General features: G+C 42.6%; 1 protein-coding gene across 1 annotated transcript; it reads left to right on the forward strand.

The window, feature by feature from the left end:
* Positions 1-1,966: 1,966 nt before the first annotated feature.
* On the forward strand, positions 1,967-8,198 carry LOC115101797 (G-protein coupled receptor 55-like). The gene is made up of 3 exons (XM_029621266.2): positions 1,967-2,045; positions 3,761-4,493; positions 7,664-8,198. Exons 2-3 carry the CDS (start codon positions 3,768-3,770, stop codon positions 7,877-7,879), a joined length of 942 nt encoding a protein of 313 aa, XP_029477126.1. The 5' UTR covers positions 1,967-2,045; positions 3,761-3,767; the 3' UTR covers positions 7,880-8,198.
* Positions 8,199-18,973: the final 10,775 nt, after the last annotated feature.

The following is an 18,973-nucleotide window of genomic DNA, read 5'->3' on the forward strand; positions in this document are numbered from 1 at the left end:
AACTAGCTACTAGACACGGGAAAGTGTATAGTTGCTCATCTTTGTTCTACATATCAAAGTTTATAAGTTTATTCCTGACCCGTGGTTCTGGTTAGACCTGAAATGGAGCCAGTGTCTCCCCAGATCCTCTCCTTGTCGGAAGCAGCCGTCTTCTAGCACTGAAACGACTTCTGGTTGTGTGAGTTAGTTTGTTCTCTGCCAAAATACCTGCTTGGAAGATGTAAGTCGCTCTGGATAAGAGCGTCTGCTAAATGACTTAAATGTAAATGTTAAATGTATTTACATTCATACATTTTTTACTCAAACTTTCTTTGTTGTTGCAAACAACAATTACTTTTCCCAGTGTTGTGTGTGTGATGTCGGTGCTGCTGCTGCACAGTGCTTTCTCTCTCACTAACACACTACTTGTAACAACCAAGAGTGAGAAGGAACCAGTCATGGGGCAGGGGAAGGGACTCACGTTCCAGCAGAAGAGGCCTTTTCAAAATAAAAGTCCTTAAACACATCTGGTGACACATTTTTCTAAAAAGTCTTGCAATGTTTTATGTTATTTTTATTGGGGGGGGGGGGCATTTTACCTGCTTCTAACATAGGAGGGTGGGGGGGGCATGTCCCCACTGTCCCTCCTGGCTCCTACGCCCTTGGTCACAGTAACCAGGATTAAAGCTGTAGATTCACTTTTCTGGTTCATAGTTTGTGGGGGGGTTTGCAAGAGATGCATTGGCAAAGAGAGTCATTGGCACTTTCAAGAGATGCATTGGCAAAATAGAAAAACACAATTAGTTACTTACACACATCCCATAAAATAAATCAAATTACATTGAAAAATGAATACATGTAAAATTATTAAAAAGAAAACCAGTGACCGCTGTATAGTGTATGTACATCAATGACATTGCAAGACGTTTGGACCTCTTGGTGAAAAGCGTACCTCACTGTTGAACTCATCTCAATTGTTCAAAGGGATGTGGCTGTCTAACCCCAATTATTTCTGTCTATGTTGCTGCTGTGCTGACAGACATTGGGCTCTATTCAATCAGAACCGCTTTAGTCGGCATAGGTATGGCGGTTGTTTTGGTGGTGTCGGAACTGCGTTTGAGCTGTCAAATCCACAAGTGGCTCCTGTCATTATACCCAAAGTGGACATTCCCACTGGTTGCACGGAGTCGCATTAAGAGAAATCCCATGCAACCTTGTTTACAAGTTAAAACACTGGAATTTGAGATGTAATCTACACCTCGATTAGGCTGATAGAAATCCTCATTATTTAGTTGAATGATTTAGAATTTGAGCGGCATTATTTCTATATAGGGTTAGTTTCATTTTCTCGTTCTGACCTAAATGTGAGTGGGATGGGTGTGGCTTCGTGACAATGTTCAAGAGAGTAGCTGCTCGTGGCCTCCCGAGTGGCGCAGCGGTCTAAGGCTCTGCATCCCAGTGCTAGAGGCGTCACTACAGACCCGGGTTTAATCCCAGGCTGTGTGACAGCCGTCGTGACTGGGAGACTCATGAGGTGGCACACAATTGGGCCAGCGTTGTCCGGGTTAGGGGGGAGGGTTTGGCTGGTCAGCATGTCCTCTCCTTGTAGCGGGCCGTGTGCATGCCCGCTGACTTCGGTTGCCAGTTGTACGGTGTTTCCTCTGACACATTGGTGCGGCTGACCATTGTGTCAAGAAGCAGTGCAGCTGCTCACTAATTTGACAGCTCTAATGCGGTTGACGATTGATCTGATTGAATCTAGGCCTTTGACTTTTTAAATCTGTATATCATATGTTATATGTGGTAGAAGAATGACACTATGTTCTCAAACAATTGTGATTGTTCTGATTTGTGTTTGTATCTCTAAGTTATGTCCCAGACATAACCTCTTGTCTGCAGCTGTAACCTGGTGTAGAGAGCACCAATTCAGACTATTGGAGTTCTCTCACATAGGAAGTGGTCATGAAAAAAAACAAAGGTACTGAAAGCAGAAGTGTTCAACTAATTTGTCTGGCACAGATAGACAGATTGACAGACAGACACACCAGCAGACTGGCATCTATAAGGTAAGGTTTCACTTACTGTATATACTGTATGGTGGTGGGAAAAGTACCCAATTTTCATACTTGAGTAAAAGTAAAGATACCTTCATAGAAAATGACTCAAGTAAAAGTAACCCAGTAAAATACTACTTCAGTAAAAGTATCTGGTTTTAAATATACATAAGTATCAAAAGTAAATGTAATTGCTAAAATATACTTAAGTATCAAAAGTAAAAGTATAAATAATTAAAAATTCCTTATATTAAGCAAACCAGATGGCACAATTTTAAATGTGTTATTTTTGTACAGATAGACATTATTTACATACAAAGCATTTGTGTTTAGTGAGCCCGCCAGATCAGAGGCAGTAGAGATGGCCAGGGATGTTCAATTGTTAAGTGATAATATTTCTCAATTCCATTATTTTACTTTTTAGATGAATGTGTATTGTTAGATAATACTGCACTGTTGGAGCTAGGGGGACAAGCATTTCGCTACCACCGCAATACCATCTGCTAAATATGTGTATGCAACCAATAACATTTGATTTGATTTGCTATAGCGTGTGTGTTTGTGTGTTGCTTTCGGGAATAGCATTTACTCTTATTCACGGCAGATTCAAATTAAAAGTTATTCGCCCAGTAAAATACTACTTGAGTAAAAGTATTTGGTGTTAAATATACAGGCGCCACCATTTTCTTGTTTTTATTTTATTTACAGATAGCCAGGGGTACACTCCAACACTCAGATATTATTTACAAACAAAACATTTGTGTTTAGTGAGTCTGCTCGATCAGAGGCAGTAAGGATGACTTGGGATGTTCTCTAGAAGATTTTCCTGTCCTGATAAGGATTTAAAATGTAACGAGTACTTTTGGGTGTCAGGGAAAATGTATGTAGTAAAAAAGTACATTATTTTCTTTAGAAATGTAGGAAAGTAAAAGTCCCAAAAATACTATTTTTATCTAATTACTTCACACCAATGATGGTGTTACATCATTACAACAGAAAACCCACTCAGAGAAGAATGATTATTCAAATCAAACCAATATAATAGGTTATCTACAACAACATAATAAACATAATCCGAAGTCATCTTAAACTTAGAAAAATACATAGGTTGTTATTTTACCAGGTTACTTTAATTTAGTTCTACAGTATTTGATGAGACCCAGACACAAAAATATTTTGGTTCGGGAATAGTATTTGGCCATACGGCATGCAGACTGGTAGTGAAGTGGTTAAAGTGATGCTCCGGAACTTTAGTAACATTTCAGCCAGTAGTTTTGAAAGTGGTGCTCACGAGCTAAAAGTGCTGAAAGTGGTGCTCACGAGCATCTTTAAGGGTTCTCACATTAAATCTGGCAGGCACTGCTTTCATATGTGAGGAGGGTACAGCTACTGTAGGCTACCCACACAACTGAGAAAAGAAAGGAGGTTTTGCATATTGGCACGTGTGAGTGTTTGTGTGTGCGTGCGTATGCATGCGTGCATGTGGGTGTTTCAATCTCAGTGCCAGTAAAATGATACATGGGGTATATGGGGACAAGTAATTATCAAAGTAGTGGAAAAATTATTGTGAGAAAAAAAGACAAATCAAAAAGGTAGATAGTATGGCCATCATTTTTATCCTACATTTTGTGAGACTCATTCATAATCAAAACACCATTCCTTTTAGAAAATTAAATGACAAAGTCTATTTGAATTGGCTTACCCAACGTCTCCCATTTACTCCTCAGCGGCACCATGAAAACCAACTGCTCCTTCACCGAGGTAGACCGCCTCATGAAATCACTGGAACTTGCCATCTATGTGCCCATCTTCGTGTGCGGCCTTGTCCTCAACATCCTGGCCCTGGTTGTCTTCTGCTTCCTCCTCCGCAAGTGGACAGAGTCCACCATCTACATGACCAACCTGGCCCTCCTGGACCTCCTTCTCCTCCTCCTGCTCCCCTTTAAGATGTACGCCACCATCCACCACTGGGAGGCCCACCACCGCTTCCTCTGCTCCTTCCTGGAGAGCCTGTACTTTGTGGGGATGTACGGCAGCATCTACACCATTGCTTGCATAGCCATGGACCGCTGGGTGGCCATACGCCACCCCTTCCGCGCCAAGCAGCTCCGCTCCCGCCGGGCCGCTCTGGGGATCTGCATCCTGGTCTGGGTGGTGGTGCTGGGGGGCACCTCACCCATCTACTCGTTCCGCACGGCGGGAAATGGGTCCTTCCACTGCTTCCATGGCTTCTCAGAGAAGGGCTGGCGCCCAGATGTGATCAGCTGCCTCTTGGGCTTTGGGTTTGTGGGGCCTGCCCTGGTGCTGGTGGTGTGTTCGGCCCAGAGCATCCGGACGCTGAGGCAGTCCGGCAAAGAGAGCCATAAGAACAGAGCCTGTGTGAGGATCATCTACAGCAGTCTCTGTGCCTTCCTGGTCCCCTTCACGCCTAGCCACCTGGGCATCCTGCTGCAGTTCCTGGTGAGTTAATTACTAACAGGCCCGGCTCCAGGATGACATGCCTGAGTGGGCATTTTAAATCTATGGGGGGGAACAACTAGTATTGCTTTATAGCCCTAATACCACAAGGTAGATTGGTCCTACGACTGTTCACATGTATCTGAAATGTAGCCGTACACATCAACAACCATCGGTTTATATAATAGCACAAGAAAGATATATGCCCCAGTAGGCCTAGACTACACATAACTTGCGCCTAAAAACACACACAGATCAGCTCAACAGGTTGAGCACCACTAACTCATCAAAGATTCTTACAGGCTTCATAACTTAAACTTCAATTATTACAACTATAGGCTACATTTCTGTCGAATTTGTGACAGTACGCTACGCAATGAGTATAACCAAGCCACTACTTCTCTAGAGAGTTTCAGAAAAGCTAACTAAATAAAACAAAGTGCATATTCTATAGTCATAGCTGATGTGAAATGTCTTACATGACAGTAGCTCATTTGAATCTGCCGTGAATAAGAGTAAATGCCATTCCGAAAGCAACACACAAACACACACGCTATAGCAAATCAAATCAAATGTTATTGGTTGCATACACATATTTAGCAGATGGTATTGCGGTGGTAGCGAAATGCTTGTCCCCCTAGCTCCAACAGTGCAGTATTATCTAACAATACACATTCATCTAAAAAGTAAAATAATGGAATTGAGAAATATTATCACTTAACAATTGAACATCCCTGGCCATCTCTACTGCCTCTGATCTGGCGGGCTCACTAAACACAAATGCTTTGTATGTAAATAATGTCTATCTGTACAAAAATAACACATTTAAAATTGTGCCATCTGGTTTGCTTAATATAAGGAATTTTTAATTATTTATACTTTTACTTTTGATACTTAAGTATATTTTAGCAATTACATTTACTTTTGATACTTATGTATATTTAAAACCAAATACTTTTAGACTTTTACTGAAGTAGTATTTTACTGGGTTACTTTTACTTGAGTCATTTTCTATTAAGGTATCTTTACTTTTACTCTAGTATAACAATTGGGTACTTTTTCCTCCACTGATAAAGTGAACAGTGTTTCATGTCTATGTACATAGGGCAGCAGGTGCAGGGTTGAAAAAACGTGTGGTAGCCGGATAGCAACAGTGAGTAAGTTCAGGGCAGGGTACTGGCTGGAGGCCAGCTAGTGATGCCTATTTAACAGTCTGATAGAAGCTCCATGCAAGACACATTTTCTGATGTATTGCAATTTTTCACTGGTTCAGTCTGAAACTTTGCACATACACTGCTGCCATCTAGTGGCCAACATCTAAATTGTGCCTAAAACTGCAAAATTATATTATGGCCTTTCTCTTGCATTTCAAAGATGAAAAATATATATATATATACGCATGTTTTTGGTTTGTAATATCTTTAACCAGATCTAATGTGTTATATTCTCCTACATTAATTTCACATTTCAAAGTGTTTCCTTTCAAATAGTATCAAGAATATGCATATCCCTTCTTCAGGTTCTGAGCTACAGGCAGTTAGATTTGGGTATGTCATTTTAGGCGAAAATTGAAAAAAAGGGTTCGATCCTTAAGATTAAGAGAAGCCCCAAAAAGACTGGTAGCCCAAAGTGCGCTAATTGAAACAGCACACACTGTGATTAAGAGAAGCCCCAGAAAGACTGGTAGCCCAAGATGCGCTCATAAAAACAGCACTCACTGTGAGCATCGCTTCAGGACCATGGACAAAAGGCTACCGCCAGTCAGCGTGATGAAAGGATAAGGGCTGAGAATCTATCCATGAATTCGGATAGTCAAGCTAGCACGCAGGCTAGGTAGTTTAGGTATCAGCAGCCAATCCATTATGGTCTGGAAACTATAGTGTGCGTTGATTGGTCAATAGCAACACGACGTTGTAGAGTATTTGCATGAAGTTCAGTTTTTCCCAAATTTGGTCCCACCCTGTTCACGTCCCTCACCCATGCTCACATCGCCCAATGGTCCCCTCGCCCACTTCGCTTCCTTCATTGAAAATGCTTCCGTTGTTTCCTCACCCCCAACGTGATGTGTCGATCTCTTGTGTAACGTTAGATTCACTGCCAATTTCAACGTCACCTCAGAGCACAATCAATAGGCTACATTGGTCATTGCCTGTATTTTTGTCATAACAAGGAATTCCCCTCGACCATGCCCACAAATTGTGGAAAACAAACATTCTTTCCCATTGGCCCCATTGTAAAAGAGCTAACTTCGTTGTAACATGTATGTTATACAGAAATATCTAAAACGTCAGAAAAGCTGCTGTGTTGTTCAATGTACATGTGGCCAGGTCCAAATCCCAACCTACGGTTCACAAGGATCACATTTAGGCAAATAGAACCTGGGAGAAAAGCCCTGTGGCTTCAGGCTATTTGCAGCTATGTGTGTGGAATAGTATAGTCTGTTTGTAACTCCACTCACTACTTGTAGCTGTACAGTCCATTTGATTGTGTTGTTGGTCTTGGCTATCTTCATATTCCGGTCAGCAGCCAGCTAGCACTCACTCACGTGGCTGTTAGCACCGTCATGAAAAGGGGCATGAGGGAAGCCATACAATTTTACATTTTTCTAAGTAATGAGAAAACGTGGGAGCAGGCAATGTTGAAAAGTAATCTTTAGACATGGTTATACCTGCCTAAAACAAGCAGAAAACACTAAGTTTGCATTTGAAAAAGCTGAAGTTTGAGTGGCCATGCCAGAACCTGGAGGTGAACCTGATCAAACATCTCTGAGGAGACCTGAAAATAGCTGTGCAGCGACGCTCCCATCCAACCTGACAGAGCTTGAGAGGATCTGCACAGAAGAATGGAAGAAACGCCCCCCCAAATACAGGTGTGCCAAGCCTGTAGTGTCATACCCAAGAATACTCGAGGCTGTAATCACTGCCAAAGATGCTCCAACAAAGTACTGAGTAAAGGGTTTTTTCTAAACCTGTTTTTGCTTTGTCATTATGGGGTATTATGTGTAGATTGATGAGGGGAAAAAACAATGCCATCCCTTTTAGTATAAGGCACTGTAAAAACATTCTTGCGGTTATCTTATGTGCATTAATATGTCTGGGACAACTTTTTTCCCCTGGCCATGTGACTTGACCAGGAAAAACTCTAAGCCTTACAGGAATACTATCTCCTCCCAGGTACGCCAAGACGTGATCCAGGACTGCATGGCCAAGACGAATATCAGCCTGTTCCTGCAGGTGGCCATGAGTCTGGCCAACATCACGTGTTGTCTGGATGCTCTGTGTTACTACTTCATCACCAGGGAAGTGAGGAGCTCCAAGCAGACCTTCACCTTCAGGAGGTCCAGGTCTAGCAGCCAGAGAAGAGCCACCACCAGCACCTCAGAGCTCTGACAAGACCCGCGGAGGGACAAACACTGAGCCGAACTGGTTTAAATTATGTTTCAACCAGTTTTGCCCACTGGGAAATTACTGTGTGTGTGAAATCTTACTAGCTGTGTGAAAAATTCTGCCACTGTTTGAGGACAAGGGACGTTGAGTAGGAAATAGGAGTATTTATTATTGAAAACCTATGCATTTTGGCCCAATTTTTCCTTTTGACCTTCTGCAGACTTACCTCGGACAAGAGTTAACCCTAGGAGACCAGGTGTTTTAATATGTTTAACTTTCACTATATTTCATTGCTTCGCTTAAGTAAAACGTTTTAAACTTCTCTGACTACCACAAAATACTTTTAAAGAGCTGAAGCAATTCAAACAACATTTTCTTGGAAATGTTCCATTTGATTACAATTGTTTGTGCCTTGTGCAATGCCATCTATATGTGTACTGTATGTTCTGAGAAGGGACTCATGAGACTTTGTCATCAGATGAGTGATGTGGGCTAAGACAGCACACCCCTAGTTTCAACTGACGGCATACGGAGAAAACCTCATTTGTCTGAGCGTATGCTGAATGTCGCTGTGGTTACGATAAAACACATGTACACAAACTATGCCTTCAGAAAGTATTGCTCTCTCTGTACATCCAAGGGCCAGCCGTGCTGACCTGTTTTGAGCCAATTGCAATTGTGGCACCTGACCACACGACTGAACAGTAGTCCAGGTGTGACAAAACTAGTGCCTGTAGGACCTGCCTTGTTGATAGTGCTGTTAAGAATGTAGAAACTAGAGCCTGTAGGACCTGCCTTGTTGATAGTGCTGTTAAGAATGTAGAAACTAGAGCCTGTAGGACCTGCCTTGTTGATAGTGCTGTTAAGAAGGGAAAACAGTGCTTTATTATGGGCAGACTTCTCCCCAGCTTAGCTACTGTTGTATCAATATGTTTTGACCTTGACAGGTTACAATACAGGGTTACTCCAGGCAGTTTAGTCACCTCAACTTGTTCAATTTACACATTATTTATTACAAGATTTAGTTGAGGTTTATGGTTTAGTGAATGATTTGTCCCAAATATTTTTTGAAATATTTAGGACAAACGTATTCTTGCCACCCATTCTGAAACTATCTGCAGCTATTTGTTAAGTGTTGCAGTCATTCCAGTTGCTGTATTAGCTGACATGTATAGTGTTGAGTCATCCACATACAGTTGAAGTCAGAAGTTTACATACACAACCACTCCACAAATTTAGAAAAATGCTTATTGAAATTTTTAATTATGGTGGATTTATCAGTGGTGACAGTGTTTCCTATCTTCAGTGCAGTGGGCAGCTGGGAGGAGGTGTTCTTATTCTCCATGGACTTTACAGTGTCCCAGAACTTTTTTGAGTTTGTGTTGCAGGACGCAAATTTCTGCTTGAAAAAGCTAGCCTTGGCTTTTCTAACTGCCTGTGTATAATGGTTTCTAGCTTCCCTGAACAGCTGCATATCACGGGGGCTGTTCGATGCTAATGCAGAACGCCATAGGATGTTTTTGTGTTGGTTAAGGGCAGTCAGGTCTGGGGAGAACCAAGGGCTATATCTGTTCCTGGTTCAAAATTTCTTGAATGGGGCATGTTTATTTAAGATGGTTAGGAAGGCTTTTTTTTTAAATATCCAGGCATCCTCTACTGACGGGATGAGATCAATATCCTTCCAGGATACCCCGGCCAGGTCGATTAGAAAGGCCTGCTTGCTGAAGTGTTTCAGGGAGCGTTTGACAGTGATGAGTGGAGGTCGTTTGACCGCTGACCCATTACAGATGCAGGCAATGAGGCAGTGATTGCTGAGATCTTGGTTGAAGACAGCAGAGGTCTATTTAGAGGGCAAGTTGGTTAGGATGATATCTATGAGGGTGCCCGTGTTTAAGGCTTTGGGGAGGTACCTGGTAGGTTCATTGATAATTTGTGTGAGATTGAGGGCATCAAGCTTAGATTGTAGGATGGCTGGGGTGTTAAGTATGTTCCAGTTTAGGTCGCCTAGCAGCACGAGCTCTGAAGATAGATGGGGGGCAATCAGTTCACATATGGTGTCCAGAGCACAGCTGGGGGCAGAGGGTGGTCTATAGCAGGCGGCAATGGTGAGAGACTTGTTTTTAGAGAGGTGGATTTTTAAAAGTAGAAGTTCAAATTGTTTGGGTACAGACCTGGATAGTAGGACAGAACTCTGCAGGCTATCTTTGCAGTAGATTGCAACACCGCCCCCTTTGGCAGTTCTATCTTGTCTGAAAATGTTGTAGTTTGGGATTAAAATTTCAGAATTTTTGGTGGTCTTCCTAAACCAGGATTCAGACACAGCTAGAACATCCGGGTTGGCAGAGTGTGCTAAAGCAGTGAATAGAACAAACTTAGGGAGGAGGCTTCTAATGTTAACATGCATGAAACCAAGGCTATTACGGTTACAGAAGTCATCAAAAGAGAGCGCCTGGGGAATAGGAGTGGAGCTAGGCACTGCAGGGCCTGGATTCACCTCTACATCACCAGAGGAACAGAGGAGGAGTAGGATAAGGGTACGGCTAAAAGCAATAAGAATTGGTCGTCTAGAACGTCTGGAACAGAGAGTAAAAGGAGGTTTCTGGGGGCGATAAAATAGCTTCAAGGTATAATATACAGACAAGGGTATGGTAGGATGTGAATACAGTGGAGGTAAACCTAGGTATTGAGTGATGAAGAGAGAGATATTGTCTCTAGAAACATAATTGAAACAGGGGGTGTCATTGCATGTGTGGGTGGTGGAACTAATAGGTTGGATAAGGTATAGTGAGCAGGACTAGAGGCTCTACAGTGAAATAAGCCAATAAACACTAACCAGAACAGCAATGGACAAGGCATATTGACATTAAGGAGAGGCATGCTTAGTCGAGTGATCAAAAGGGTCCAGTGAGTAGAGAGGTTGGTTGGGGTCACGGCGATTTAGACAGCTAGCCAGGCCATCGGTAGCAAGCTAGCATAGGATGGAGGTCTGTTAATAGCCACCTCGTGCGTTCGGTCGGTAGATTAGTGGGGTTCCGTGTGGTAGAGGGGATTAATCCAAATCACACAACAACAACAAAAACAATAGATATAGTTATAGAGGACCAAGAAAAAAAAAAGAAAAAAAGAATAATATTTTTATTATAAAAATAATAAAAATAAATAAATAAATTGTCCGATATGTCTATTCAGATAGCAGCCGATAAGACAGCTAACGGTTAGCGGACCGCAGATGGGCGTTCAGGTAACGTCGCGACGGAGGAGCCAGCCAGATAACTCCTTCGGGTAGATAACGTCGATAGTCCAGTTGTGAAGGACCGGTGGGGCTCCGCGTTGGCAGTAAAACGGGTCCGGATAGGTGATTGTAGCCCAGGAGTGATTGATGGAGCTCTTCAGCTGGCTAGCTCCGGAATAATTGATGTTTGCTCCGGAATCGACGAAAGCCGATAGTCACACAGATAGCAGCTAGCTAGCTGCGAGATCCAGGTATGAATGTCCAGAGTTAGCGGTTGAAATCCAGGGACATGGAGAGAAAAATAGGTCCGGTATGTTCCGAGCCGCGCCATACAAAACTGGCGATAGATGTTCGAGCTAAAGGATAGCTGATGACCACAAACCGTGGTTAGCTGAATACTAACGATTAGCCAGTAAAGAAGCTAACTAGCTTCTGATTAGCTTCTGGCTAGCTTCTGGATTAGCTTCTGGCTAGTTTCTGGATTAGCTTCTGGCTAGCTTCTGGATTAGCTTCTGGCTAGCTTCTGGCTAGCTTCTGGCTAGCTTCTATGGAGGATTACAGATTTGAGGTAAATAATACTTTTTTAAATAAATATAAATTGGTGAGGCGGGTTGCAGGAGAGTATTTTGAAGATGAGTTTATGGAAAATAAAAATATATATAAAAAGGTATGTGAAAAAAGTTGTAAATATATATATATACGGGACAAGACGAGGACAAAAGACGTCTGAACTGCTATGCCATCTTGGAACGAATTTGAGTCAATTGGAGGTGTACCTGTGGATGTATTTCAAGGCCTACCTTGAATCTCAGTGCCTCTTTGCTTGACATCATGGGAAAATGAAAAGAAATCTGCCAAGACCTCAGTTTTTTTTTGTAGACCTCCACAAGTCTGGTTCATACTTGGGAGCAATTTCCAAATGCCTGAAGATACCACGTTCATCTGTACAAACAATAGTACGCAAGTATAAACACCATGGGACCACGCAGCCATCATACCGCTCAGGAAGGAGACGCGTTCTGCCTCCTAGAGATGAACGTACATTGGTGCGAAAAGTGCAAATCAATCCCAGAACAACAGCAAAGGACCCTGTGAAGATACTGGAGGAAACAGGTACAAAAGTATCTATATCCACAGTAAAACAAGGCCTATATCGACAAAACCTGAAAGGCCACTCAGCAAGGAAGAAGCCACTGCTCCAAAACCGCCATAAAAAAGCCAGACTACGGTTTGCAACTGCATATGGGGACAAAGATCGTACTTTTTGGAGAAATGTCCTCTGGTCTGATGAAACAAAAATAGAACTGTTTGGCCATAATGACCATCGTTATGTTTGGAGGAAAAAAGGGGAGACTTGCAAGCCGAAGAACACCATCCCAACCGTGAAGCATGGGGGTGGCAGCATCATGTTGTGGGGGTGCTTTGCTGCAGGAGAGACTGGTGCACTTCACAAAATAGATGGCATCATGAGGAAGTTAAATTATGTAGATATATTGAAGCAACATCCCAAGACATCAGTCAGGAAGTTAAAGTTTGGTCGCAAATGAGTCTTCCAAATGGACAATGACCCCAAGTATACTTCCAATGTTGTGGCAGAATGGCTTAAGGACAACAAAGTCAAGGTATTGGAGTGGCCATCACAAAGCCCTGACCTCAATCCTATAGAGAATGTGTGAGCAGAACTGATAAAGCGTGTGTGAGCAAGGAGGCCTAAAGACCTGACTCAGTTACATCAGCTCTGTCAGGAGGAATGGGCCAAAATTCACCCCACTTATTGTGGGAAGCTTGTGGAAGGCTACCCGAAACGTTTGACCCAAGTTAAACAATTTAAAGGCAATGCTACAAAAAACTAATTGAGTGTATGTAAACTTCTGGCCCACTGGGAAAGTGGTGATCCTAACTGACCTAGACAGGGAATTTTTACTTGGATTAAATGTCAGGAATTGTGAAAACTGAGTTTAAATGTATTTGGCTAAGGTGTATGTAAACTTCCGACTTCAACTGTATGTACTGTATAGGAAGGATAGGATTGCAAAAGATACGTGACTGGATGAACATTGACCCCAACCCTGCTAAATTGTATAAAAAGCCTTTGCATTATTGTTTTAGCATTAATTTACGCTCTTGTGATAATTCACGACTGCTTTGTTAGACAACAGTCCAAAGAGAAGTCCACCTGTTATTAAAACCTATATTAGACTGTTTTTATATAACAGCAACCTTCAAACTTATGTTACTGACTGCCAAAATGCGTTTTGTTATGTCATTAGATTAAATTATTCGATAAAATTTTATTCTAACAACTTAAACAGTATTATTTTTCATGTTTTCTAAAAAGTGGTTGTTCAAAACAATCCCTATCATCACGTTAGATGTACCTTAACTTAACCTGGTGTTTTAAAGCTGATAGGAAGTGTTGTGGAAATTCAACACAGGGACACGAGAAGTCAATATTAAACAAATCACTCTTTATTGTCAGCAAACTGGAGAGGTCACAGTCAAACTTAGATTTTTTTTATTTAAAAAAAATATATATATATTTATTTATTTCACCTTTATTTAACCAGGTAGGCTAGTTGAGAACAAGTTCTCATTTGCAACTGCGACCTGGCCAAGATAAAGCATAGCAGTGTGAACAGACAACACAGAGTTACACATGGAGTAAGCAATTAACAAGTCAATAACACAGTAGAAAAAAAAATGGGCAGTCTATATACAATGTGTGCAAAAGGCATGAGGTAGGCGAATAATACAATTTTGCAGATTAACACTGGGGTGATAAATGATCAGATGGTCATGTACAGGTAGAGATATTGGTGTGCAAAAGAGCAGAAAGGTAAATAAATAAATAAAATAAAAAAACAGTATAAAAACAGTATGGGGATGAGGTAGGTGAAAATGGGTGGGCTATTTACCAATAGACTATGTACAGCTGCAGCGATCGGTTAGCTGCTCGGATAGCTGATGTTTGAAGTTGGTGAGGGAGATAAAAGTCTCCAACTTTAGCGATTTTTGCAGTTCATTCCAGTCATAGGCAGCAGAGTACTGGAACGAAAGGCGGCCAAATGAGGTGTTGGCTTTAGGGATGATCAGTGAGATACACCTGCTGGAGCGTGTGCTACGGATGGGTGTTGCCATCGTGACCAGTGAACTGAGATAAGGCGGAGCTTTACCTAGCATGGACTTGTAGATGACCTGGAGCCAGTGGGTCTGGCGACGAATATGTAGCGAGGGCCAGCGGACTAGAGCATACAAGTCGCAGTGGTGGGTGGTATAAGGTGCTTTGGTGACAAAACGGATGGCACTATGATAGACTGCATCCAGTTTGCTGAGTAGAGTGTTGAAGCCATTTTGTAGATGACATCGCCGAAATCGAGGATCGGTAGGATAGTCAGTTTTACTAGGGTAAGCTTGGCGGCGTGAGTGAAGGAGGCTTTGTTGCGGAATAGAAAGCCGACTCTTGATTTGATTTTCGATTGGAGATGTTTGATGTGAGTCTGGAAGGAGAGTTTGCAGTCTAGCCAGACACCTAGGTACTTATAGATGTCCACATATTCAAGGTCGGAACCATCCAGGGTGGTGATGCTAGTCGGGCATGCGGGTGCAGGCAGCGATCGGTTGAAAAGCATGCATTTGGTTTTACTCTTGGAGGCCACGGAAGGAGTGCTGTATGGCATTGAAGCTCGTTTGGAGGTTAGATAGCACAGTGTCCAATGACGGGCCGGTATATAGAATGGTGTCGTCTGCGTAGAGGTGGATCAGGGAATCGCCGCAGCAAGAGCAACATCATTGATATATACAGAGAAAAGAGTCGGCCCGAGAATTGAACCCTGTGGCACCCCCATAGAGACTGCCAGAGGACCGGACAGCATGCCCTCCGATTTGACACACTGAACTCTGTCTGCAAAGTAATTGGTGAACCAGGCAAGGCAGTCATCCGAGAAACCGAGGCTATTGAGTCTGCCGATAAGAATATGGTGATTGACAGAGTCGAAAGCCTTGGCGAGGTCGATGAAGACGGCTGCACAGTACTGTCTTTTATCGATGGCGGTTATGATATCGTTTAGTACCTTGAGCGTGGCTGAGGTGCACCCGTGACCGGCATAAAGATGCATAAAGTACCGGTCTGAAGTGAGCTCTAAAATGGCTTTCCTTACATACAACCTTATATACATCTACATAACAACCTACATAAACATGATTCATTGGGTTGGTTCCTACATGTCTCTGGCACCGTCTCCTATCTTAACTTAAAGAACATATTCTGGGCGTTCTGCCAGATGGTCCTAAGGAAGGGGTTATGATGCCCCCCTCATCTTCGATGGAAAATCTGTTTTCATCTTCATGGTGTAAAACATAGAAGGCCAATAGAACACAGTGGTAAAGCCTTTTGATCAAACCCTGTTTCTTTGAGGAGATCTACCACCATGCTGTAACTGCCTTATTCTTTCTCTTAAAGGCATATTTCACTTTTTTTAAGTGTCATTATTTTTTTTCGGCCTTAATGTTTATTTAATTACATTTTGTACACACATGTGCAATGCTTAGCTTGCCAATCTGGTCCACAATCTTTAGGCATTCCCATCTCATCTAGCATTTGGGTTGGCTTTTTTTTTTTTTGCAAACTGGGGGGGTACGGAACTGATTGAATTGCCTGGAATCAATACGAATGACTGCCCTAAATTGGCCCAAGTACATCGGGCCGTTTCCGTCTACTGTAATTCAGACGACTTTGTCAGCATTATATAAAGCATCCCATGTAATCATCTTCCAGAGAGTAACGACATTCGACCAGAGTCCCAAGTAATACATTTGTGCCAGAAAACACACACTGGAATCAGCCCAAGCTCAATCCCCACATCCTAGCCATAAGTGTGGTGAAGGAGGCTGAAGAAATTTGGCTTGTCACCTAAAACCCTCACAAACTTTTACGGATGCACAATTGAGAGCATCCTGTTGGGCTGTATCACCGCCTGGTACGGCAACTGCTCCGCCCACAACCGCAAGGCTCTCCAGAGAGTGATGCGGTCTGCACAACGTGTCACCGGGGGAAAACTACCTGACCTCCAGGACACCTATAGCACCCAATGTCATAGGAAGGCCAAAAAGATCATCAAGGACAAAAACCACCCGAGCCCCTGCCTGTTCACCCCGCTACCATCCAGAAGGCGAGGTCAGTACAGGTGCATCAAAGCTGGGACCGAGAGACTGAAAAACAGCTTCTATCTTAAGGCCATCAGACTGTTAAACAGCAATCACTAACTCAGAGAGGCTGTTGCCTATATACAGACTCGAAAATAAATTGATCACTAGTCACTTTAATAATACCACTTTAATAAGGTTTACATATCTAACATTGCTTACTGTATTTTATACCATCTATTGTATCTTGCCTATGCCGCTTGGTCATTGCTCATCCATATATTTATATGTATATATTCTCATTCACCCCTTTAGATTTGTGTGTATTAGGTAGTTCTTGTGGAATTGTTAGATTACTTGTTAGATATTACTGCACAGAACTAGAACTAGAAGCACAAGCATTTCGCTACACTCACATTAACATCTGATGTGAATGTGATCAAATTGTATTAGTCACATGCGCCGAATACAGTGAAATACCTTACAGTGAAATGCTTACTTACCTGTCCCTAACCAACAATGCATTTTAAGAAAAATATGGATACGAATAATAAATAAAAGTGACAAGTTATTAAAGAGCATCAGTAAAATAACATTAGCGAGACTATATACAGGCGGTACCGTTACAGAGTTAGTTAGTTGAGGTAATATGTACACGTAGGTAAAGTTATTAAAGTGACTATGCATAGATGATAACAACAGAGAGTAGCAGCGGTGTAAAATGGGGGTGGGCAATGCAAATAATCTGGGTAGCCATTTGATTAGATGTTCAGGAGTCTTATGGCTTGGGGGTAGAAGCTGTTAAGAAGCCTCTTGGATCTAGAGTTGGCACTCCGGTACCGCTTGCCGTGCGGTAGCAGAGAGAACAGTCTATGACTAGGGTGGCTGGAGTCTTTGACCATTTTTAGAGCCTTCCTCTGACACCGCCTGGTATAGAGGTCCTGGATGCCAGAAAGCTTGGCCCCAGTGATGTACTGGGCCGTTTGCACTACCCTCTGTAGTGCCTTGCGGTCGGAGGCCGAAAAGTTGCCATACCAGGCAGGGATACAACCACTCGATGGTGCAGCTGTTAAACTTTTGAGGACCTGAGGATCCATGCCAAATCTTTTCAGTCTACTGAGGGGGAATAGGTTTTGTCGTGCCCTCTTCACGACTGCCTTGGTGTGCTTGGATCATGTTAGTTTGTTGGTGATGTGGACACCAAGGAACTTGAAGCTCTCAACCTGCTTAACTGCAGCCCTGTTGATGAGAATGGGGGAGAGCTCTGTCCTCTTTTTCCTGTAGTCCACAATCATCTACTTTGTCTTGATCACGCTGAGGGAGAGGTTGTTGTCCTGGCACCACACGACCAGGTGTCTGACCTCCTCCCTATAGGCTGTCTCGTCGTGGTCGGTGATCAGGCTTACCACTGTTGTGTCGTCTGCAAACTTAATGATGGTTTTGGAGTCGTGCCTGGCCGTGCAGTCATAAGTGAACAGGGAGTACAGGAGGGGACTGAGCACGCAACCCTGAGGGGCCCCTGTGTTGAGGATCAGTGTGGCAGATGTGCTGTTACCTACCCTTACCACCTGGGGGTGGCCCGTCAGGAAGTCCAGAATCCAGTTGCAGAGGGAGGTGTTTAGTCCTAGGGTTCTTAGCTTATTGTTGAGCTTTGAGGGCACTATGGTGTTGAACGCTTGAGCTGTCGTCAATGAATAGCATTCTCACATAGGTGTTCCTTTTGTCCAGGTGTGAAAGGGCAGTGTGGAGTGCAATAGAGATTGCATCATCTGTGGATCTGTTGCAGCAGTATGCAAATTAGAGTGGGTCTAGGGTTTCTGGGATAATGGGATAATGGGGTTGATGTGAGCCATGACCAGCCTTTCAAAGCACTTCATGGTTAAAGATGTGGGTAGTCATTTAGGCAAAACAAATGTTTTGGACCTAGTCATTGATTTGGGCGTTTAACAGACTGAAAAACTTAGCTGAAGCATTGATTGAAATGAATGCACTTACATCTGTTCTTCTAAAGATTCATGATATGATAAAAATGGATGGTGTTAAGCGATAGGTGGGAGGGGTTGAATGGAGCTGAAGGGTGGGACTAATAACAACAAGATTGTTTAAGTGTTGTTTATTAGTTTACTCCAATTGTTGGAGGGGTGGTAGGGTTTGCGGGGTATAGTAAAGGTATATTCTAAAAAAAGTGTGTATATGTATGAATGTTTATATATTTATATATATTATTTTTTCAGATCCTCAGAGAGTGCTTTGCCATGAGGTGCCATGTTGAACTTCCAGTGACCAGTCAGTATGAGGGAGTGTGAGAGCGATGACACCAAATTTAACACACCTGCTCCCCATTCACACCTGAGACCTTGTAACACTAACGAGTCACGTGACACCGGGGAGGGAAATGGCTAATTGGGCCCAATTTGGACATTTTCACTTAGGGGTGTACTCACTTTTGTTGCCAGCGGTTTAGACATTAATGGCTGTGTGTTGAGTTATTGTGAGGGGACAGCAAATTTAAACTGTTATACAAGTTGTATACTCACTACTTTACATTGTAGCAAAGTGTCATTTCTTCATTGTTGTCACATGAAAAGATATACTCAAATATTTACAAAAATGTGAGGGGTGTACTCACTTTTGTCATATACTGTATATATTTACCCAAAAAATATATGGCGGATTAGAATTTATGCAGAAAATTATATTGATGGAAGCAACGATCTATCCAC

Source organism: Oncorhynchus nerka, linkage group LG20, assembly GCF_034236695.1.
Source record: "Oncorhynchus nerka isolate Pitt River linkage group LG20, Oner_Uvic_2.0, whole genome shotgun sequence".
NCBI lineage: Eukaryota > Metazoa > Chordata > Actinopteri > Salmoniformes > Salmonidae > Oncorhynchus > Oncorhynchus nerka.

What these genes read in the sequence shown, in the direction of transcription:
- LOC115101797 (XM_029621266.2), top strand. Translation starts at nt 3,768, where the DNA reads ATGAAAACCAACTGCTCCTTCACCGAGGTAGACCGCCTCATGAAATCA. An exon ending in GCATCCTGCTGCAGTTCCTG is followed by an intron (nt 4,494 to 7,663) that starts GTGAGTTAATTA and finishes ATCTCCTCCCAG; the next exon opens with GTACGCCAAGACGTGATCCA.